The sequence below is a fragment of the Heloderma suspectum genome, chromosome 4 (genome assembly GCF_057233095.1).
Source record: "Heloderma suspectum isolate Gila_16-S chromosome 4, 16-S_ref, whole genome shotgun sequence".
Classification (NCBI taxonomy): Eukaryota; Metazoa; Chordata; class Lepidosauria; order Squamata; family Helodermatidae; genus Heloderma; species Heloderma suspectum.
In genome coordinates this window covers 210,274,640-210,299,512 of record NC_139461.1, presented here as the reverse complement: position 1 = coordinate 210,299,512, position 24,873 = coordinate 210,274,640, and the positions used below count along the sequence as shown (strand labels likewise).

Genomic DNA, 24,873 nt, shown 5'->3' with positions numbered 1-24,873 from the left:
CCTTCATCACCTGCCACTCTCCGGATGGTCATTTGGAGAGGGCTTTGTGGGGCCCTGACTTTGGCCCCAAGGTACTGTACCACTGCTCCAAGTAGCTGGTACATTTTACTTAATTATAACTATATTCAAAACAAGGAAATGTGTTTGCCTACCAATTCAGGTAGGCTCTTTCTCAGCAGAGCTCTCAAAGTATATATACCACTAGTGGCTAAGAAACTATTCTGCGAACTGCAAAGTCCCAGTTCAAGTCTCACCTTCCCAATGAAGTAACTAAGCAAGCAACTAGATTAAACCACTATGCCTTAGGCCCTTCATATCACCAGTATTAAGATAATGCTGGCCTACCTTACAGGATTATTGTAACAATTACTGAGAGGAATTCATGGGGAACATTTGAAAACTCTAAAGTGCTATATAGTGCCAGAGAACTGCCAGCCCCAAAGCTGATTAGTGAGGGGCAGGGAAAAGCAGTTCTGGAGATCAAAAGCTATCTTTCCAATCATCATCTACCCTTCAAAGGTACCTGATATATAACGAAGATGATGAAACCTACTAACTTGTTCTCCTATTTGCCCATTATCACCTGTGGTCCTAACTGTCACCAACAAGTTAACATTTTTTAAATTTTCCTCGCTGCCTCCACTAAAATATCTCTTTATCCTTTGTAACTCTGGTGCTTGTCAGCCAACCCATCTTAATCGAGGCTAAGCCACTGACAAATTTAGTTCTTAGTAAAAGTTTTGAAAAACAGCAAAGCAGCTGGACTATCAAAATACCATGGAAGAAAACAGATCCATCTAAAGCTTATCTAAACTGATCCCCTATTTAAGCCAAGTCCTAATAATAAAGCAAATGATTTCTTTCAGTTTATCCTAGCTTTATAGTACTGCAGCTTCTTGCCTACTTGTTTTCAAGTCAGCTTCTATTGTCTCTGAAGTCTTGGCTCTCTGCAACAATCCCTATAATAGATTATTTGTTTTGATGTCTAATTCTTGAACTGCCTGTCTGCTTGCCACGTTTATTTATATGCTCTCTTCCAACTCCTTCTTCCAACCTCTTAGCCAATCAGAAAGGCAGTAGTTTTTTCTTGGCTACGTTTCTGATTCCCATATAAAAGTTTCTGATTCCCATATAAAATCGGTTTCTTTTCCCCCATTAGGTTTCAGCATGTAAGGCTGACCTATTGTACCTTATGACCTTTTGAACCCCATGACAAGAATCAGCCATACAGCATAATGTCTAAATAGGAAGCAATAATTTTATAACTAAAACAAATATAAAATTGCTGAATAGTTCCATTAATTCACAGAGATGATAAATGATTTTCTTATAATTAAAACAAATTTGGAAGGTTTGATAGTTGTCAATATTTAAGAATGTTCAGTAAGAAATTAGTATCTTTAATTGAAATAGTGCTGTTCAGATAATAGTTGGTATCTAGAAACAGACATGAACTAAGAAAAAACAAACCAATTAAGGCCCAAACTACAATGTTACATCAGAAGATCCACAACTGATGTCTTGTTAGTGGGGGAACGGCTAATTTGTTCAAGGAATTTGTGTGTGTGATGTTTTACTCTCATTGTATTGCTGTACTAAACTCTGTCCCCCGCAAAAACATATGTTTGCCCCTGCAAAAACGGGGGGGGGGGCAGGAGTGGGATTACAGGCATGGTACTGGCATCTGTATCTTCTTCCCCCTGCAGAGCAAATAGTAATATGGATGGGCAATTTACATCAGTGAAAGGGTTAAATGCTCTGAGCTTCCATACTTTTTGACTGATCAAATTAGCAGCCACCCATCTGCTGCCTTAATGAGAGGGGAAACATTGGTTTAGTTCAGATGTTCCATATTTTGGTTTACTACGCTGAGATATGGATGAGCCTTTGGGTACACACCCAAATGCTTTGTCTCTCTGTTTATGTGAGCTGAAGACAAACCACGAAGATTTTTATTAACCATACTTCAAGCCATGTTAACTGATAGTCCAAATACAGCCATTGGAAGAGTGATCACACTTCCCTAGAATAATATGTAGTTTGGCTGTAACGCTAGGATCGAAAGGCTGTGAACCTAGTTTTGTGATTCGGGGGGGGGGGAGGTTTTCTGCAATCCTGTATATACTTAGCTGAGAGTAATTTCCTTTGAACTCAATGGAACTTCTTTCTGAGTAGACACACCTAGGATTATAGTGGTTTACTTGGTTTTGAACAGCAATGCTCCCTTGTCACATGGCAAATTGCTTCTGAAACTGAAAGGAGTTACAAATCAGTTTTTGATTATGACATAGAGATCAACTGTTTAAGAAAACAAATAAAACATTATACTGACTAAAGCAAGGCTCTTGCATGAGCCTAAGGAGCTCTTTGGATCCTGGCCTAGGAACTGAGTTTTATAGGGCTGTTCAAGGCAGGCTACTTACTAAGTGATGTTTCCAAACATGTTATAAACTGACCACAAGTAGAATCTTGTCCTTTAAAAATAATAATTTGGAAGTTACGTTGTTCTTTAGCATCTTGGGATATGTTGTTCCCAACAATTCTCCAGCCGCTGGCATCTTGGGAATTCATCCCCTGAACCCAATGGTGGTAGGTATTAATTCACTGAATCGCCACTAAAATGAAACTATTCCTTTTACCACATTCATGCTTTTGTTCATTTATTAGGCAAAGAAGCTGGTCTTATTGTTCTACGTCATTGTTTTACTGCTAGTAGTTGATGTATACATCATCTTTTGTGCAGCTTCAATTTATCTTAATCATAACATTGTGCAACATGTTTGTAGATGGTGGTGAAAACAGGAGAGTAAAATGGTGAGGTGTATGTGTGATTGTTTCCATGTATAGATGTGGAAAAAGTAATTCAGTTAGTTAACAAGATCAAGGAAGAACTCTTGGAACAATGTGCTCCTTTTTCTAATTTGTATGCTGTAAGTTTGTCGTGAAATGGAAATTGGCAGCTATTCTCCAGAACATGCCATTAAGGAGTTTGTGGGGTGCGTGTGTATGTATGTGTATACATAAACACACACGAAATGTAACACATGTTTTCTCTCTCTCAATGCAGAATGTAAGGATTACTGTGCACTTTAGCTCTATGCAGCCTTTGAAAAGTTTATTGAAAGACCACATGGAAGTTGTATACAGCAGTCAGCAAGCCCTAAACAAGTGACCAAGGAGTTGCTTACATGAAACAGGCGGACTGATGGGAAAATAGGTGACTTTGAGGCAACTTTGCCTGCTTGTGGAAATAAGCTTCATCGCTTGCAGTGGTATAATGGAATAAGTACATTGTGGACAAACAAGACTACTGCTTAGTCAGCATCTCCCCAGTACTACCAAGTGCCTTTCTTCTTGCTACTTGTGGGTAGTGAAGGGTACTTTGAGAGTATGCCCTGTAATGCCTTTTTCAGCTGTTTCATATAAGAAAAAGATGGATCAGCCCCATTTGTGGCCTGAAGAGAATATCTGGTTCACTCAAGTCTTGTTCTAGAGCAGCCTTCTCCAATCTGGTGCCCTCCAGATGCTTTGACTACAACACCCACTAGTCCCAAGCAGCATGGCTAACTGGGATGATTGAAATTGTAGTCCAAAACAGCTGGAGGGCACCAAGTTGGGGAAGGCTGCCCTATAGAATATTTTTCACCCATCCTTTTGAGCCAGAATCTTGTTCCCCACATTTTCCCTAAAACAGCCACCACATACTGATAATAGTGTAGTCCAGGGAGACAGTAAAGTATACATCAACTACTGAATTTTGGACGATTCCAAGTCTGTTAATGAACTGGAATCATCAGTGTTTTTCTGAACAATCTATTGGAAACCGTAGCTAGCATCTTCATAGAACCACTTGTTTTGTGTGTTCTTTTTTCAAATGTATTCAAGATATCGCCTGTCAATGATATTTACAGTCTTGTTTTAGATGCATAATGACTTCTCAGGCACAGCCCATGCTACTTTTAAACTGTATTGGAAGTGGAATTTACTTTAGATAACAAACGTAAAAGTGGTGAAACCACCTAACGTGTATTTAACTCCAGACAGTTGGGGTGCAAATGATCGAACAGGAGTAGTCTGGGAAGGCATGAATTCAAAGCACTCTTGTGTACTTCAGCTAGGGTTCGTTGGAGTCTTAACATTTATGCTCTGGGCACTGGATACAGGGTGCCTATTGTAGCACACTTTTCTCATTCATGTGGAGATCCTGAAACAACATGTGAGTGAAATTTATTGGTTTTTAAGTTAATGGAATTTCTTAGCACGGACCACGTTTGCTGGATCAAAGCAAAAATGTATAATGTTACATAAGGCCTGACCTATGAACAACTTCAGTTTAGATGATAAATACTAAATAATACATATTTGATATTATCCTGATACCTCAAAGTTAGTACTGAAGGATCCAGAACATCATCTTCTCCAAAATATTTAAATATACGGTACCTTATTTTAAAATCTGAATCAATTGTTCTAATTTTTTTTAATTGTTTTGGAAATCTGTATTGGTATATTTTAGTATAAGTGCATGGATAATATCACATTTTGGGACTTCCTTTTTTATTGGTGCATTATTTAAGTTGGCGGGGGAAAGGGACAAAGTGATATGTTATGACTGCCATTGAAGATAGTATAATTATGTAAAGTTCTCTAAGGGTGCAATCCTATCTAGATAGGTGGCCGCCTCTGAACTTGGCGGCAACCGCCTATCGAAAGCAGGGCAGGAGAAGCATGGAGGGGATTGTTCCCTCTGTGCATCTCCTGCCCTGCTTTTTCTGCTAGACAGCCGATTGACGCTGTCTAGCCGCAGGAGCACAGACAGGGGAAGGAGGCTGCTGTACAACACATTGGATGTGTCATACAGGCAGCTACGATCTCCCCACTCTGGAACGCCCCCAGCCACACCCCTTTCCGGCCCCTCCTCACTCCTCTTGCAAGCGTGGAGGATGGAGGTGGGGGGAAGTCAGTTTTCTGGGAACCGACCTTGGAACACGGGCTCTGAGGTTGGTTCCCAGAAAACAGCATATCCTATGGCCGTCTAGCTGCTGTCTAGAGGCTATAGCATTGCTCCCTCCGTTGTTATCTTTTCAGTGCTAAGTGAAATATGTATGTGGAAAGTGAACCACTGCATCTTTTTGGTAGCTTTTCAATGGAATCAGATGTTGTAAAACCTGAGATGTTTTCCCAAGTACCTTCTACACAACATCTTTAAATGAGTACAATGAATTTAAAAGTAATTACTTATGGAACATAAGATACCTCTGTACATGCTTTCATGTATTCATAAATATTTAAGAAATATATTTTGTTGATCAAGAAATAGATGATGTGCCCTCCATTGTCTTATCCCAGTTCTAACATTTCTCATTTCTCATTAAAAGTGAAACTGATATGCACTGCATACAAGTTATGTAATACTTTCTTAAGTTTTCAGATAGTTTCTTTTCTGGCCAGGTCAAAACTGAGTAGTAGTAAATATCTGGATTTTGATAGAGTTCACTTGCAAAGGGTATGAGTCAGGAAGTAAATAAAGGAGAAATGGTGAACAAAATTGACTTTTCTTCCTTGATCTTTCTGTGTGAAACAGGTGCTAGCTTCTGACATCTCAACCAAGCAAAACGTTAGGTGGGAATTCTATACCCACTAACTTGGAAGAAAGTCCCATTGAACTCAGTGGGATTTACTTCTGAGTAGACAGGTCTAGGCTTGCTCAGTTAAAGCATTTTGATTAGGCAGGTGAATAGTATATTTTGCAGATAGCAGACTGCTACCTGAATAACTTCCATGTATTACAACCTGAAGGCTGTTAGTCGTTAGTTGCCCACCCTTAAAAGAATGAATTAAAAAGAGCCAGCTGGCTGAACTTCAATCCTCTTTAAGAATAAAGTGATGTTTTTAAAGTGGAGGGAAGAAATCAGGAAAAAAGGGCAGGGCTCCCAATTAGGGAAATATTCCTGCCTTTTTACAAACTTGCAATTCAGGTCTAATTATATTTGCACATGCAGGTGTTCAGGCAGTACTTGTTCTCACTTGTGTTGAAACAAGAATATTGATACATTTTCTTTTTCATGTTGGTCCTTTCTGTGAATATCCACTCCTGTTGGTGTGCTGTTGAACTATTGCAATATGCTCTATGTGTAGGGTTTCATCTTAATATTACCTCCTGCTGGCTGACTGACTGCTTCTACCATATCTACATAATGTTATACATAGCTGAACATGTCTTCCTCCTACCACCTGGTTCTGTGAGAGTTGTAACTTGAGGATCAACTCACAAAAAGGGTTTAAAATGAAGAAATTGAGGAAGGGGGGCACCAAGAAGCAAGCATTTAGCAAATGTGAGAGCACATTGGAATACTAGTCCTTCTCTTTTTTAGACTGTCCAGAAAAACAGGTATGACTGTGCCACCTTATGAATTTTCTTAATTTTATCTGGTTATATATAGCAAGTGACCTTGTGCACACATTCAGAATTAGAGTTGTTTTGTTTTTTAATTTTCCAAATGACTTAAAAACCCATTCTTGCTTTGACTGCCAGAATCAAGAAGTATAGCTCAGTCCCATCTGGTTAGCTGCATTGCCGTTGGCACAATGCTGTGCATGGGGCAAGTGTGCTCAACTAGCATTCTCCGCACTGCAGCAGCAATTGTATCAGTGTAGTAGTCCATATTCCTCTTATTATTGTACAGAGTTGTTCATTATTAAAACTGAGTTCCTAGAAGGCTATCTTTGCACCTTCTTTGTAAGCTAGGCCCAGCTTACAATATTTGGTGCTGAGGGTGAAAGATGGACCATTTTTTTGTAAGCCCTGGCATATCGGGGCAGTGCACTGTGTGGGGAGCCCAGCCAATCCTGTGCATCCCCTGATGGAGTGGTAGCACATCTAGTTGTGCTTATTACCAGCCTGGGAAACCTGCAAATATTCAGCTATTGGCACTGTCTGCCCTACCTATTTTAGAAGGCTGCTGCAAACATTGAGACCCAGCACGGACAAGTAAGAGGGGTGGGGGTAGGCTTCAGAAATAAGGGGAGGTCCAACTTTGCTTTCTGCTTGGTCACTCAATGCAGCCAGGGCTTACCTCCAAATCTATCTAGCAACCGGGTAGAGTGAATGTATTCCCCCACCCCTACCCCTGAGCAGATGGTAGAATTGCTCAAGCACAGGGGGCAAAATGAATGCTGCCCTGGAGGATCCTGCTCTGTCTGTCAAGAATTCAGGGCAGCACTACCTGATGCCCCATTGTGCTTCTGGGAATGGCCAGGTCATCCATGGTTCACATTGACTATACCGGCCCATTCATGGGTACCATGATGTTAGTGCTGGTGGATGTACGCTCCAAGTGGTTAGAGGTATTCACAGTCAAGGTAGCTACTTCATCTGCCACCACTAAAGAGTTGCATTAGTTATTTAGTACCCATGGACTGCCCCTACCCTATTGTGAGGGACTGCCTCTGCATTTACCAGTGAGGAACTCAAATAATTCCTTATCACCAATAGGATCTGACTGATCACATCTGCATCATCCCATCCTTCCATGAATGGGTTGACGGAAAGGGCAGTACAAGTGGTAAACACCACACTTAAGAAGATTGCTGCCATAAACTTGCAGACCAAAATCTCTCTCTTTCAGGCCATGTATCCGACAGCACCAGATACCACTAGTGGAGGTCCCTAGGAGAAATTATGTTAGATTTGCTTGCACCCAATGAGACTTGCTGAAACTGGGTTTGTCAGATCCAGGCATCCATGAAAAAGAATCGTGACAACAGCCATCTTCCATGGCACCTAAGGCCAGGGGAACCTGTATGGGTCAGAGACTTTTCTGGGAAATCCAAGTGGCTGCCTGAGTCTTTGGCATTGCAATTCATGTACAGTCTTATATACAGTGGCCCCACACCTCTGGAATAAGTTGCCATTGGGGGTCCACCAGGCCCCATCATTGCAGGTTTTAGGAAGGCCCTGAAGACTTACTTATTTATTCTGGCCTTCCCTTGATTGTGGTTTAGCAGACTGGGTTGTAGCTGCTGTCTTATGCTGGTGTTTGTTTTTCTTGGAATGTTTGCTGGTTGTTTTTTTTTACTACTGCATCAGGTTTTTATTATATAAATTTTATATGAATTTTATTCTTGTATGCTGCCTTGGGAAGGCTCCTGCCATGAAATATTTTAAATTAAAAAAAAAATAGTCCAATTGGAGGGAATGGTCATTAGACACCGTGTGGATAACCTGCTATCATGGACATAGAATCAGAAGGCTTTAGGACAGCCCTAGCTAGCACTGACAATGGTTAGGGATGATGGGAGTTGTAGGCCAAAACATCTGGAGGGCCACAAGGTGCCCACCCCTGCTTTAAGAGCTCCTACACTACCCAGGCCACCTGAGCTCACAAAGCCCAGGACACCAAGTAGGGGGTGATGGTGTGTCAGAGCAGGATTCCCCCACAAGCAGTTGAGTATTCTTGATTCCAGTTCCTGAATCTGAGAGCTTTTCTATACGAGACATTTATTGTGCACTTATTATTCCCTACTCACAGTTGTTTATGGGTTCTTTAGACGTCGTCGTGACCCTCCAGTTTCTCTTCTGTTTTTAAAGAGCACTTTCAGTGAGCTCTTTTTAGAGCACGGAAAATGTGGTATTATTTCTGAAAGTGAAAGAAAATCTTTTTCCACTTGTGTATTTGTGCTATTTTGCTATACCATAGTGCCACCCAGAGGTTATGTAGTAGAAAAGCAGGAAAGGAAACACTTTATGTAGTGCTGGGATCTCAGTTCTGCGACAAAAACAAAAGTAGATACAGCGGATTAACAATCTTGTGTAGAAAAGCCCTGAGTTTCCTGACTCAGCTGTGAACTCTTCAAGCATGATTCCTGAATCTGTTAGATCTCTGAACACCCTGGAACTTCCACAGTCATTGCTGCCTTCACCTCACAATTCTACAAGACTTCAGACACAACCTGTGAAGCTGGACTTGTAGATAGGGAAGCCAGGACAGAAGAATCCCACCCTTTGATGATTGCTGAGATCAGGTGGTCTCTACTTAGTTGTTTCATTTATTTGTTTCTGGTTAAATGAGTTAGTTTTATTAACAAACATCAGGAGGAATAATGTGGTAGTTTAAAGGTTAATCTGCTTTGTAGGAGTGGAAATTTTCATTATTAAAAGTGAGTTCCTAGAAGAAGGCTGTGTCTGGTTAGTGCTCTGCAGCTTTTTTCTAAGCTAGGCCCAGCTTACAATATATATATACAAGTATTATTTTATACAGGTATTTTAGCAGCCAGAATGATCCTGCATAATTCCTCCACCAGTTAGGTATGTAATATATAGATAACCAATATTAAATGTTGATTTCAAAAATACTATTTATAAATCAGATTATTAATGTATAATACATTTATTATCTTACACTGAAGGGATGATTCACACTGTCAAATTCCTCCACGAACTCATGTGCATGGGTACATGACTGTATAAAGGGCTTTTCTACATGAAGCTTTTAACCCATCCCTTTACCAAGGCTTCTGCTTCCTTAATCTTTGCAGAATTAAGGTAGGCGCCTTTACACATATTTTTTCCTGGGTTTTTCTTTCTGTGCTTTTCTATATGTTCCATTATACAGCCACTAGGTGGTGCTGTGGTATAGTGAAATTGTGCAATTACAATTTACAAGAGATTTCTATGGCATTGTAGAGGCCATCCAGAAAAAAATACCACACTTTCTTTGTTAGAGGAAAAACCCAGCAATAATGGTCACAAAGCACAGGAGAGGCCATGGAGGATGATGACGTTGTACAAAGGACCTGCAAACTACTGTGAGTGAGCGATCATGAGTGCACAATAAAAGCTGTAGAAAGGGTCACAGAGAGTTTGTTTCAGTTAGGCTGTAGAGATTATCAGCTATTGGAAAAAGCAAAGATGCTATCACAGAGATGTCTGCAAGCTCACTACATGCACAGCCTGGTTTACACTAATTTATCTGTATGTGGCCATGTGGAATCGTTTAGTTACATGGCCATCCTAAGAAAATGTATGCAGGTTATTTCAACAAAACATAAAAATTCAAAGACACTTAAAAAATATGCATGTGTAGTATGAAAGATATATGAAAGTCTATGCAGGAAAAAAGGCTATATTTGAATAGTAAAACCATTCATCAGCTCACATGTGGCAATTCTTAAGCTCAAAGTGGAAGAATGATTTTTAAAAAGTATTTTTCAACCTTTATTGTTGGCATAACAGTCCTAACCGGGAGAGAGTGTACTACTCCAATTTTCTGCTGAAATAGTTGTTGATAAAGTAAGATATGAAAGCTGTATCTTTATATTATTGCTATAAGATAGTTGTAGCAAATCTGGACCTTAAAGCCTAGAAAATAAGAGCAGAATTCACATTTTTTTGTGGAAAAACTACAGATGTGCTGGCAGTATAAGCAGCAGATAGGGCGGCCCAATTAAGGGAATACCTGCCTATCTATCCCTTCTTGCTAACTTATTTTCCTTCAGAGAAACATCTGCCCCTTTGAGAGAGATTCTGAGCACCAAACTACATGTTACATGCAAAGATGTGTTTTTAAAACTCCAATGAATACTTTCTTTATAGAAAAACATCTTTGGGAAAGTGCAATTAGAGTGGAGAACTGGGAAGGAGGGGTTAACCCTTTCCATCCCCACCATTATTCATTCTAAATTATCCTCCCAAGCTGCTTTTACCTCATAAGGTGCCAGATTTGTTTGTGAGGATAACCATGAGTTTGGAACTTCAGGGGGGTAGGGTGGGTTGGCAAATGGGAATGGGTGATGTATAATTTTGAGTTGAAAGATGACAGGCGGGGGCAGTCAAGCAGAAAATTAACTGTCTTCCTTCCTGGCAATTCTCCACTCATAAACAAAGCGTTTGATTAGATTTATAGTTATGTAGCTCCAAATAACATCTGGTTTGGGCCTAAGAGAGACACAGGAGATATAGGCAACACACTAAGAGTTTGTTTATGTTGCAGAGGCAGTGTTTATTAGAGCCTCGTTGAGATTGTTGTGGAATCCTGTGGAAGGAAGCATGGATTACCTTTTTTGCTGTTTTCCTTGGGGGAACAGCTGTTTGTTTATTAAACGGATATACTGTCTTTCCATAATGTGCTCAAGAGAGTTAATACAAAATAAAACAATATACATGTTCTCTAATATGTGAATAGCAAACCACAGAGTTGGTCTGGGAAGAGGATCTTAGAGACATGTAATTCCATCTGGCAGCTTCTGATGGGGTAGCAGACAGTAAGCATTATTCCTACCCAAATCTTCAAACTATACTGGGCTTCCCCAGTGTAGCCAGATGTGAGCAGTAGTAGCAGTCTGTTTTGGCATTAAGAACAGCACTGAACTATCCAGCAGCAGTAAAATCATTTTTAAAAGGTAATAATTGCTTCCAGGTTTCTCTAGCTGTGGATAGGCCTGTGGAGGCTTCCAGCTTTCAGATCCCTTCCCTAAATTTTCCACACTCATTTCAAGCAAAAAGGAAATCTTTAGCTGTTTTCTTTATAGAACTATCATGGTCAGTTAGTATTCTGCCTAGTTTCTTGGTAACATGTGAACCTGCTCCTATGTTCTGGCCAATGAATGTCAAGGTCTGACATGACTGATGGTGCAGGTGCACTTGGAACTTATTTTGATGTAATTGTGTGTGTGTGTATGCGTGTGCATACTCACACCCCCCCCCCATGTATTTGGGTTTGTGTGTTTTTTTTGTTTAACATTCTGGGCCCAGGCCACTAAGGGCTTTAAAGGTGAGAACCAGACCCTCTAACTGAGACTGGGAACAAACTGGTAATTAGTAAAGCTGGTACAAGATCAGTGTGATATAATCGAATTGACTGACTTCAGAGAACTCTGGCACCTGCATTTTGAATCAATTGAAATTTCTGGGCAGCCTTCAAGGGCAGTCCCATGCAGAGCACATTACAGTTGTCTAATTTGGAGCTAGATCATGAACCACTGCAGCTAAGTCTGGTTTCTCAAAAAGAAAAGAAAAAAAAGGTACATTTGCTGTGCAAGATGGAGCTCTCAAAAAGCACTCCTCCAACTTAGCTATTCCAAAGTAGGGCTGAATCCTGGACTACCTCCAGATTGCAAACCTGCTGCTTCAGGGAAAGTGCAACCCCATCCAGAATAGGCTGTACACCCATTTCTCACTCACCAGAACACCTACCAAAAGTACCTCCATCTTGTCTGGATTATTAATAAATAGACTAATAAATACTCACAAGCCACCATGGATGCACAAATACACCACATTCTATTAGCAAGTAACAGTCTCTCAAGGTAAAATTATTCCATCAGAGCCAGGCAGAGTAATTTTACTTGCATGAACATTTGTACCATTGCCCTATCCCTTTGTAACATTGGACTCCTTTGAAGCTTTTGCAGATAAGCAATCTCCAACATGAGTTGGTATCATTATTCTTCCCGTGTCACAGATGGCAGAACTGAGGCCAAGTATGACTAGTTCAGAACCAAATAACTTGAAAACATGTCTCTGATCCAGGCCTGCTGTGTCTGTTGGACCATAGTGGCTCTTGCTTTTCTAACTGATCTTCTCGCACTAACTATTCTGATTAGCTTGACTGGGACTAAATGCTTGTGTTTTGGCACAAAGAAGGATAGAATCAGTGCTGTTTCACATATTACAAGGTGGAAAGAGAGATGCTGCAATCCTGTGTCCCTGATTAGTGTCCTGTATGGTAAACCTGTTTGCAGATACATGCTGGTTGCATTCATGTGTCACTTTCTTAGGTATACACTGAAACCACCTTAATTGAGCGCCTACAAAAATGTGTATGAAGTGGCTCTTCCAGAAACAGTGCAAGGTCTTCTAAGAGTTTCTGTGAAACTATTTAAAGATACCTCTGGTATTTCATTTGAAGTATTCTCAGCTTGTAATTTGTACATCCCGCCTGATGCAGGGCTGCTGAGTGAGTTGAGTGGGTTTCAGAACCTTATAGCAGACTGTGTTGGTGCACTGCAGAGACTGGGTCAGAAAGTTAAATCGAAAACAGTCAGAAGTTGTGGTGGGCTTCCTTATACACACACACACACACAGACTTTTATACGTAGGCTCTGGTCCATGAAACCTCATGCTGAGATACATTTGTTAGTTTATAACAACATTCCTGACTGTTCATAATGCTGTCTGGGGCTGATGGGAATTGAAGTCCAAAACATCTGGAGGGCACCAGGGTGGGGAAGGCCAACCTTTAGGTGGCCTTATATTAGGTGCCGCAAGACTTTATTTTTTTACAGCAGACTAACTTTCTTGGGCTCCAAGATCACCGCAGACGGTGACTGTAGCCATGAAATTCAAAGACGCTTGCTCCTTGGGAGGAAAGCTATGGCACACCTAGACAGCATAGTAAGAAGCAGAGACATCACCTTGCTGACAAAGGTTCGTATAATCAAAGCTATGGTTTTCCCAGTAGTAATGTAGGGCTGTGAGAGCTGGACTCTAAGGAAGGCTGAGCGCCGAAGAATCGATGCTTTCGAACTGTGGTGCTGGAGAAGACTCTTATGAGTCCCCTGGACTGCAAGGAGGTCAAATCAGTCCATCCTAAAGGAAATCAACCCTGAGTGCTCATTGGAAGGACAGATACTGAAGCTGAAGCTGAAATATTTTGGCCACCTAATGCGAAGAGAAAACTCCCTGGAAAAGACCCTGATGCTGGGAAAGATTGAAGGCAAAAGGAGAAGGGGACGGCAGAGGATGAGATGGCTAGATAGCATCACCGATGCAATGAATATGAACTTGAGCACACACCGGGAGACAGCGGAGGACAGGAAGGCCTGGCGTGCTATGGTCCATGGGGTCACGAAGAGTAGGACACGACTTAACGACTGAACAACAACAACAAACCTCTGAAATAAACTGTCATCACAAAACCAGCTATTTGTTTCAAATGTCATACTTAGCTGATTATACTGATACTACCACTATTACTACTAAGTAATAGGGCAATATTATTATTATTATTATTATTATTATATTTATACCCCACCTTTTTCCCAGTACTGGGACACAAGGTCGTTTTACATGTGCTTCCTTTCCCCCCGCCCCTCCCCATATCTGAGTCTTCCATTATCTTTCATTGATCTCGCTCCTCTTCTTGCAGCTTTGCTTTTCCTCTTTTCACAGAGGGAACTCAAGAGGAACACAACAGGGTAATTTGATAGCTCATTATCTGCGATCTATTTAAAAATGGAACAAAGGGCATTTAGAGCTGGAGACACCTTGAATGATCACAGTATCATGTAAAGAGCCCGCAAACTTCCATGAAGGAGCAATCTCAATCGCAGGATAAAAGCTCCGTGTGATGAAGCCCATAGTTTGCTGTTCACATTGCAAAACTTCACCTTTCTTAACCTTATTATATCTTCAGATTTCGGAAAGTGTAACTTGTTATGCTTTCATTCAGTTGTCAGTTGTGCGCTCCGATACTAGCATGGATGTTCTGCATTTTCATTAGATATTACAGATTAAGTGATGGAAGTTCAATATGAGCATAAGAAAGTATGTCAAAAGGATTGCCTACCTCCTCTCTTAACACTTACTGGTTTATGATTCACTGGACTTATGTCTAGTGAATTGAGGAAAACTAAGTTGGGCAGGATACTGCCCCCATGTCTGGCACATGGGCACTCACCCATGTATTCTGTTCCCCAGATTACTATTATTAAAAGCTTTCCCAAAGTATATTATTCAAGTAATGGCAATAACTTTTTTCTTGTAAAGGTCAAAACCTGAAAACATACATTTTTGCACACATCTTTTGCTGGATCACAGAAAGGAGCCATGAATGACGTTGCACAGAAGGCAGAGGTATGTATGAGGTTTATACTCTTCATAAATTCTTTGCTATATGAACCTGAAATAAATAATGCAAGAAGCCAGAGATCCATGTTCTCAACATAGAAAGTGGGTATTTCTAGGGAGGTAGGACAGTTGCCAGGGAAGGAAGCACAAGGCTTAAGGTCTGATTACAAGTCTATTTTTGCCCAGTTCAGAGAACTATGTGAGCTTAGATGTTCAAGGGAAAGCATGCACAGATTGGCTTCCTCTATTACTAAATGAATGGGGAAACCATTTTGTGTAGGGATATTCTGTATGTCCATTGGAGCTCCTATTCTTGGAACATATTGCTTAACTAAGATGTAGATCTGACTTCTAGTCCAAGAAACAGGTGTGTTTGTGAGTGAGTGAGTGAGTTATCCTACAATAAAAGCTATAGAGTATTGCTCACTTTTAAAAATCAGGATAAATACCAAACTCTGAAGTTTTTATGATTTCAGGAGTGTTAAAATAAATGGGATATTTACAGATGAAATCTACACTGCCCAGACAAAAATACCAGTTCACTTTGTAGTTTACTCTTCTGTTTGTCTGTTATTTTAAAGAACCACCAATTTTCAGGCTTAATAGTCATCCACCCAGATTACTGAAAGCTTCAAGATTAAGCTGCACAGAAACATAGCAAGTGTTGCTATGTCCCCTTCCTGACAGGGCTCCTATACCTGTGCAAGGGCAATATTCTGCCAAGTACTGCTTTTCTTACATCATCACTAGAATTTGGTGAAGGGAAAGGCTGTTTCCTGCAAAATGTTCACGTCTGTGTAACATTTAACCCTCCATCGATAGAGAGATTTGCTGTATCAATCTGATTTTGGGGTCAAAGGTACTACAAGAAAGCCATAAATATAGAACACCTGAGGGACAGTATTAAGCATGACACCATTTGAACGTTAAAAAATAACCCTTTCATCAAGAACCTTTTTGTTTCAGTGAGGAAAACAGTATAGTTGCAAAAAAGTTATTGGGGCCAATAAAACCCAACAAATAAAGTAAACACCTACAACAGGAATGGGGAAGCTTTTTTAGCCTGAGGACCACATTCCCTTTTGGGGAACCTTCCAGGGGCCATATGCCAGAGGTGGGTGCTCCCCTGCAAAATTTAGGTGGGATTAAAGTGGGCAGGGCCATCCCACACTCACTTTCATAGACATATTACTGCGTTCACAAACACAACACAATCCATTCATTCACACAAACACAACACGTACACCCACACAGAAATAAGGTTTTAAAAAGACTCCACTGGTACCAATGGAGGTTTTAAAAAAGCTTAATTGCAGCATGGGGGAATGTTTTTGAGTGGGTGGGCCTCAGGGGGTAGGGTTGGTACCAATGGTAGCTTTTTAGAAGCCTAATTGCAGTGTGGCAGGGTCAGGGGACAGAGGGGAAGCCCCATGGGCTGGATTGGGAAGCCAGAGGTTCCCCACCCCTGACCTACAAGAATGATCCAATTGACAGCACAATTTTTAAATCAAGTAACATGTTGTGCTATAGGCATACATATAACATTATTACAACAGTTACAGAAATATAGCAATACAATAGGGACGCTGGAGAACTTCATTTGGTCCACATTTTAAAATGAACCAACCTAATTTTGCAGTTCCCAGACAAATACACAGATCGGGACACAGTTATCTCTTGGATTCTTTGATTTATACAATGCAGTTCTCAGCTCAAAAGTTGCATACAAAACTGTGTATATTAGGGAAAGTTGGGTACAAAAATGCATATATTAAGGAAAGATGAGTACCAACGGCATACGTTAGAGAAAACTGTGTATAAAAACATGCACATTTTCATGCAGTTTTTAAAATGTTTTTGCAGAGTGATGTGGGAATCGGACGAAAAGGCCTTATAACTGAATACATGCGAAACTGACGCTGACAGGATATAAGCTAATTCGTACATTCATAGAGTTCAGTAATCATGAGGTGTTAATTATCTGTTGTTACAAATTTCACAGAACTTACAACCATAGCACATGCTACTCAAGCAGCTTCTGTACAATTACGACATTTTACAGTTGCATGATTTGTACAGATAAAGCAGTTACATGAAATATGTTGTTGTGTTTTTCTGTCATTGCATCATCTGTAGGGATAACATCTGTCCCTTCTTTTGATGTCAGCAATGGCAAGCCCTACCAGTCCTGAGACTGGGGTTCATCACACGGAGCTTTTATCCTGCTATTGAAATGGCTCTGTCACGGAAGGTTGCGGGCTGTTTAGATGACACTGTTACCCTCCAGGGTGTCTCCCACAATTTTCCCCATCCTATCCCATGTTTTCCCCAAACACAATAAATGTGGTATTTTTTTCAGCCCACGGAACAGGAGCATCATGACCTCCTCGTGAAATTCTCCAATAGCAGGAGAAACTGCTCTGTCTTCCTGCTGTGGGCATTTGTTTTCAGTTGCTGGGGGCCTGCACAGTCAGGATGAGGAAGGCATTGAGGATGGGAGTGGGGCATCCAGGAGCAGATTTGACAGGTGGGAGGGCAAGAATCGCCAGTCAGTTGCAACTCCTGCCTCTGCTCAAATCTTGCTGAGGAAGGACTTTCCTTGATTCCCAGGTTTCTGTCATGTAAATGCTTGAGCACATTTCTCAGTTGGAGGGAGAAAAGGGTAAAATGCCTCCCTGCAACGGAGACACATCTGATCCCCCACCTCACCAAGCTCAGAAGCAACCTCCTCTGTTGATTCAGAGCACCCCCTTAAGTTCAGTGGGGCTTACTCCCAAGTAAGTGTGCCAAGGGTTGCAGACTTATGGGGCGATCTTTTGTCTACTCAGAAGTAGGTCCCATTGAGTTCAATGGGGTTTACTTCCACATAAGTATGCCTAGGGTTGCAGACTTACAGCACAATCTTACATTTTATGTCTACTCAGAAGTAAGTCAGAGGTTTCCTGGGGACTGTGAGCTATGAAAACAAGACTCCCCCCCCCCCGCTCCTTTGCACACATGCCAGGGAGGGAGGGAGACACTCCCTCAGTTCAAAACACGTGTCTGCCCTGTAAAGGAGCCCTTCCTAATCCTGCAAAGAAACCAAAATCAGAAAGCTTCGAAAAGGATGTGGAATTTTGTGGGTTTTTTGCTTTATGTAGAAACACCCATTGCCTTTCTCGAAATCCTAGGTATGTCCCAAGACTCAACCCATGGTTTGATCAACTCTAGATCCAGGTTTACTAGGAAGAGACGTCTTTTGGGATGCTCACTCCATCATGGGTTATTCAGCTTCCAAATATTTTAACAGGCAATGTCCACTACAAAAAATACCACTGGCCACTGTTAGATCGTGCATTTGAAAGTATATGTGGAGACCTTCTTGAAAATTTGGTCACATGTAGCCCAGTTATTAGTTATAGAATCTGGACTTATCCAGAGCTTGCATTGTGGTTGCATGAGCTGATAATTTTGATTACAAGGGTTATAGATCTATACCTAACATGGTACATTAAAGCATCACATTAGGTGGGTATTTGAGTGTAGTCTTATAATAATACACTTTTAGTTCTAATAAAGAATTATCTCAGGTTTGGATTTGTTGTCTTGAGACTGCTGTGTCATTGCATTCAATGCATTGAAGAAAGGAGAATCACTGCCCTTCTTCAAGTGTCAAAAGCTGTTAGCCCATGTCTGAATTTATAGTCAAGGAATGTTGGGGTAAATTTCTGGTTCGTTTTTTCCAATGTGCAAACCAGAGACCAGTTTTGTTAGCCAATTTGCTGGTTAGTGGCACACTGGTGAAAAAATTATCAGTTCTTATAATTCAGCCAGAACCCTGTAAATGTGCCACTAGGGCACCATCATCTTCTCTCTCTCACACACACACACACACTATAAGCATGTGATGTTTTGGAAATGCAATGCAACCTATATTTTGTGGGCTTAGATGGCATATAGTGCTTTATTGGGCATATTGTTCTAATTGTTCATCCGTTGTAATGTTTTCATATGGCACAAATCACAGTGAGAGAGTCTCACAATTAGGGCAAAATGTCCCCCAAAGCAGAATGAGTATTTAAAAAACACACACATACAGTGTTGCTGAGTCCCAAGGAAGGTTCTAACTGGGGAGAAAATGTTTTTAAAAATCAGATTTGTAATGGTTTTGTAAACCTGGCAGGTACTATTGACTCCTAATACCATGTAGTAATATTAAGAAAAGGGAGTAATTTGTCTATTATGAAGTAGACAAAATATTGTTTTTCACAAGTTCTGGACTAAGCATCTGTTGATATGAAGAGTAACTAAAATATTAAACCATATTTATTTTATGTGAAGGATTGTTCAGTTTTCTCAGCCATACCAATAGGGACAGAATTGACCTAAAAAGCTGTAAGAATGAAAACATTTTCACTAGATTAAGGAGGGGGATCCCTGAAACACCATGTGGCAATTCATACATCATCATAGTTAAGAAATATCTGGAGCATGGAATGGTAGAAGACTGACAGAAAAAAGTGATCCCCCCTTGCATTGTTGGAGTAAGATTGACTCCATCTATCTACAGAGGGTTAAAGGTACAGGAGCCTTCTCAGGGTCTAGATTTTGTAACCATAAGCAAGTCCAAGATGCTTTCTCTGGTCTAAAAAAAAATCTAGATAGCATAATGCAGCTTAGAGTACAAAAAACATGATTCCATTTATATTAAGTGTTTCTATAAATCTCACATTTTGCCTAATATACTATGCAATTTCTCTTCATCTCCTTCTACCACCTTTTCCTTGTCTTTGCCTTCTCTACATCTTCACAAAGATTCTGCTTTCTTCGTCTAAACCTGTCCCAAAGTCCTATGTGCCCAAACTTGGAAAGGGTGATGTAAAGGATAAATTTGAAGCCATGCAGAGAGCAAGGGAAGAAAGAAATCAAAGACGATCTAGAGATGAAAAGCAAAGAAGAAAAGAACAATATGTTAGAGAGAGAGAATGGAACAGGCGAAAGCAGGAGGTCATTTCCTTTGCAAATACTTGTTTCTGTTTCTTTTTATACCTTGATACTGGTATAGAAACTATTTTCTATGCTCATATAAATGCTCTAGAATTTTTATTTCAAAGTCTTAAAGACATCAACATTAATGTCTCTGATCTGTTATTCAGATGAAAGAACTACTTGCTTCAGATGATGATGATGACGAAAAGTTTTCTAAAGTAGAGAAAGCTTATGTTCCAAAACTGACAGGTAAGATTAAAAATCAAAATCCCTGTTGTGAGGGATTTGGCCTTCATCATCTATGCCAGCCCTACCATTAGGCATAGTGAGGAAGCTGCCTTAGGTGGCAGGTGCTAAGGGGTGGAGAGAGGCAAAGCTGTGTGTGCCATGTGGCCTGCCTTGCACCCCCTAATCAGCCTGTTGCTCTCAAAGTAGTGGAGAATGCTGTCCTCTTGCCAGTGTTAAAGTAAGATTCAACTGCCAGTCTGGTCTGCTTCTGTATACGGAATAGGTGGAGGTGCCATTTTGTCATTTGCCTCAGGCAGCAAAATGTCTTGAGCCAGCCCAGTCTCGTATACTGATTACTCTGTGCACACACTATGTGTGGCTGTCTTTTAGTTTGACAGCTGCAGCTGGTGCAGAATGTTGCAGCTTACCTCGTGACAGGCACAGGACACACCATATCAGCCTGTTCTGGTCCATCTGCACTGGCTGCACACATTCTTGCAAGATCAATTCAAAGTACTAGTGATTACTTTATGGCCTGGGGCCTGTGTTTCTTCCAAAACTCCTCCTTCTGCATGCTCCTCCGTCCTCCTTTAGATCTCGAGGGGACATGTTGCTCTGTGGGCTGTCTCTTACAGCAGCGAGATCCACAAGGGCAAGGAACTTTGCCTTTTCTGTGGCGATGCCCATCTGCTACAATATGCTTCCATTCAAGGCACACCTTGCTACTTCCCTTCTTGGAATTCAGTGCCTGATTGTCTTGATTAACATTTTTATTCTAGTGTATAGAAAGATACATTTTTGGACTTTGTTTTTTAGTTGCATTTCTGAGTTTTATGATTGTAGAGCTGATTTTTAGTATGCCTAGTGTGATTATTTTTATTCTTGACTGTTGTTCGCCGCTTCAGGTGCCACTTTTGGTGGTTTAGAAAACTAGTAAAAAATTATATTTATAGCGTGTTAGTTTTCTACGTTACTTCTCTACCAACAAAAGCCATTCACTTTTGCCTTTTGTTGTTCATAGGAACTGTCAAAGGAAAGTTTGCTGAAATGGAAAAGCAGAGGCAAGAAGAAGAGAGGAAAAAAATGGAAGAGGAGCGGCAGCGAAGAATTGAACAAGACATGGTAGAGAAAAGGAAAATTCAGAGAGAACTGGCAAAGAAAGCACAAGAGGTAGGCTTACAGTAATTGACAAAATACCTTTCAAATACAAAAACTCATCATGCAAATTAAAAATGTAGAATGCATCTTCACCTCCAATTTCCAAAATGAACACATAGCATTTCAAACATCATGTTGTATATGAAGCTTTTAAAAACCCTACTTTTATACCATGCATTAGGGGGGGGGGTGCATGTGTGCACGCACACACAGTAGTCTACCAGTCAGTTGCATTGTGCATTTGAAACCCTTGGTCTGTTCGCTTACCTATTCATAGAGTTTGGTATCCAGCAATGAAAGTTGTTACTTTCTGATGTTTTTAGTTGCTGATAATGTAGTTTTGCCGCAACTGGTTTTCGTTTACCAAGAGTTGGAGCCAGAGCGTCGCTTCCACAAACTGAAGGGCTCCTTCTGTTTACGGAAGCCACTGAGATCCAGGGGAGGCTCCTGCTGGTGGGACAGGGTGAAAGGCAACCTTCATTGATTTCTCCAGCTACCCCCAATGCCACCTCCCATGCTGTTTTGGAAGGTTCCCTGGCCCTCTGGAGCCACTTTTCAGCAGGTGGAAGGGGCAATTGGCAAAGATCACTGCCCCCTCCTTCCTCCAGCAGAACTCCACCCATGGAGAGTTTGGACCCAAGCCAAAGTTATAAGCATTGTTGTTGAATATTAAAAACTAACCACCTCTGGCTTTACTGCAGCCACCCTTCTGTGGGGATGGGGTAAATCTAAGCCAAGTTCTAATCTCTATTCACTTCTTTAGTGACATTTGAGATAATTTCTGTAGGCATTCATGAATTCAACACACCATAGCCACACTGTTTCCCAGGGAGTGGTATCTGTGTGGTATGTTACACAGCACCCTTAATACCAACCACATGAATCTCTTTTTGAAATTTGTGCTCTAGGATCAGTCTCCTAATACTTTAATTTTCTCAACAGGAGTCCAGGATTTTGTGTGTGAGTATAGATGGTTATTAATGCAAGCATGTCCTGCACCCGTATAAAACTGGTAATCAAATCATGCTGCCAGTAGTATATATTCTACCTCACCAGTTGTAAGTTACAGCATGTTGCAAGATTAGAGGAAAAGTTAATATTTTCAAGTAATATGATCTATACCTGGGTGTTGAAAGAGCAAAATGATGTTTCTTGTTATTTGAATATGGCCAGTGAAAGACATAGAAAAAAGATGACATAAAAAGGCACTTTTTGTCTGCTTTGAACAAAGAAGGAAAATGCTTTTCTTTTGGCATACAGGGAGTTAAAGGCAGGGTATGGTATAGTATAAAGTAAATTGCATCTGGAGTATCTGTACAGGATTTGTATGACTTACTAAAGAGTTTTTGAATTTTGAAATGGACAACCTGTCAGTTCAAAGGCAGTCCTGAGCCTGAAATTTTGTAGTAAAAATTATTTGCTTTGTTTGCATGGGATGAAATGTAGCTAAGTTATTAAAATGACTCTCACCTAATGCTAATTTCATGGCATTTACAGCCTTACTGGTGACTTCTGTCTGGGTCTTGTACCAGTGAGTATTACTTGTATTAGCCAGTGAGTCATGGCTAATGACTAGACATTAAATAGTTCCGGTGTCCCTTATAGCCATTCTAATTAGTAGTAAGGGAGATTGCCATATTGGCCTCTGAGGTCAGTGGCCAGACCCCATAGCAGTTTGGGTTACTTGTCCACTGTGTGCATTGAAAGCTTCTTACAAACAGACTAATTTGTATGTAGCTATATTTCGACTATTAAAGCATTTATGTCAACTTTTTACTCTTAAGGAGTAAGTTTCACTCTTAACTGCTGGTTTAAACATTACAGACCAACACAGCAGCCACTACAAAGTCCTTGCAGAATGCTCTGATGGCATGCACCTTTAGCAAGCCATCACTTCATACTGCTGGTGGTAGCAATGCTAGAGTACAAATACTGCATTATGACTGGGACATGGCATTAGATTTAAATGCAATGACTCAGGGCTTTTCTATGTCAGACATTTATCGTGTGCTTGTCATTCCCACTCATGGTTGTTTACGGGTTCTTTAGGTGATGATGTGACCCTTCAGTTTCACTTCTGTGTCTAACCAGCACTTTCAGCGAGATTTTTTTTAGAGCAGAGAAAATGCGGCATTTAATTGTGAACACAAAAGAAAGCTCCATTCCCTCTTGTGTATTTGTGCTATTCTGCTATACCACAGTGCTACCTAGAGGTTATATAGTGGAAAAAGCAGGAAAGGAAAGTACTCGAATATAGTGCTCGGATCTAAATTTTGCAACAAAAGCAAAAGCAAATATAACAGATTAACAGCCTCATGTAGAAAAGCTCTTAAATCCAGTGTCATGCGAGTGGAATTCCCCTTGGTCTCATCTCCCCTGCAGCCTCCCATATGTCTCCCAAATCTACTCTGAAGGGTCCCCCAACCCTCTGGAACAGATCTGGGGGCACATAGGGGGCTGTACTAGGGGGGAGGGTGAAACTGTTCCACCAGCAATTTCTGTTATTCTGACAGACAGTCAGGGTGGGATACAACCCTTTGTGCGCTGTGATGAATGTTGCCATGGGTTTTTTTTGGTGACCTCCACACAAGTGCTGTAACATTTAATTGGCCATAAATTTTCATAGGAAAGGTGCATTTTTTTAAAGTTCCTTCTCGTGGCATTTACTTGTTTCACAGCATAACAAATGCCCATTGTTGTAGAGTAGACTGTAACTAAGCCACCTCAGCCTGCCAGAATGTAATTGCTTTTGAGTATCATTAGCATCATCATCATGTAAACTGAAGTACAAATAACTAATAATTGCGTAATTGAGCAGTTAGTTTTGCAAGCTCTGACAAATGGCTGCTGTCAGTTAAATTCCAGTATGTCACATGAGGATGGCTTTACACTCTAGGTTTTGTACTTGGGAGGCACAACTGAGAACAATGTAGACATGTCTTGTCAAGTGTGAAGGGCATGCGTGTTGAGATTCATGAATGGTGCCTGAACAGCCAGGAAGCAGCAGCTTGATCCTTTCTGATCACTTCTGAATATTTTCAAAAGGGATGAATTTCACATTTGACATGTACATCAAATTGAGAGTGTGCGCATATATGTGTGTGCATACATAGGCACATAAAACACCATTTGTGAAACATCCTGCAAGTGTAGTCCGAATATGATGCAGAGTGATATAAGGGTGCAATCCTATGCATGTTTAGGAAGAAAAAATGTCCTACAACTCCCAGCATGCCCCAGCCAGCATGGCTAGCTGGGGCATGCTGGGAATTGTAGGCCTTTTTTTTCTGTCTAAACGTGCATAGGATTGTGCCCTAAATAAATTAGTCAGGCTAAAGCCTTAGTCAGACATTACTCTCCAGAGACAAATCTCAACCTGGCTAACCACATTAGGATGTGGAGAAGGAAACAAATTAACTGGGTAGTACTGTGGTTAGGTGAACACCTAACCACAGCCAGCACCCACCCCTCCTGGTCTGTAAGGTCTTTTCAGATCACAGAGAGGGAGATTGTGCTTTCTAGTAAACATGGTACAGCACAGTTTGCTCATTACCAAGCCTGTACAACTTGTGACTCACCAAGCCAAATGCAGCCCAGCAGCCATTTATCACCAGGGGCTTGCCAAGCCTCCTGTTTTTGCTGCTTCCCTGGGACTATTAAAACAGGGCCAC

General features: G+C 40.8%; 1 protein-coding gene across 2 annotated transcripts in view; it reads left to right on the top strand.

Annotated features, from left to right (window-relative positions):
• Positions 1 to 24,873, top strand: part of NEXN (nexilin F-actin binding protein) — a 48,314-nt gene that overhangs the window by 3,483 nt on the left and 19,958 nt on the right. The window contains exons 2-5 of one of the 2 annotated variants that reach the window (XM_084852144.1): positions 14,768 to 14,854; positions 19,643 to 19,834; positions 19,984 to 20,065; positions 21,066 to 21,214. In XM_084852144.1, coding sequence (XP_084708270.1) covers positions 14,828 to 14,854; positions 19,643 to 19,834; positions 19,984 to 20,065; positions 21,066 to 21,214 — 450 coding nt within the window. In that variant the 5' untranslated portion in view covers positions 14,768 to 14,827. The remainder of the gene's footprint in view (positions 1 to 14,767; positions 14,855 to 19,642; positions 19,835 to 19,983; positions 20,066 to 21,065; positions 21,215 to 24,873) is intronic. The other variant, XM_084852143.1, reaches the window with a different exon arrangement.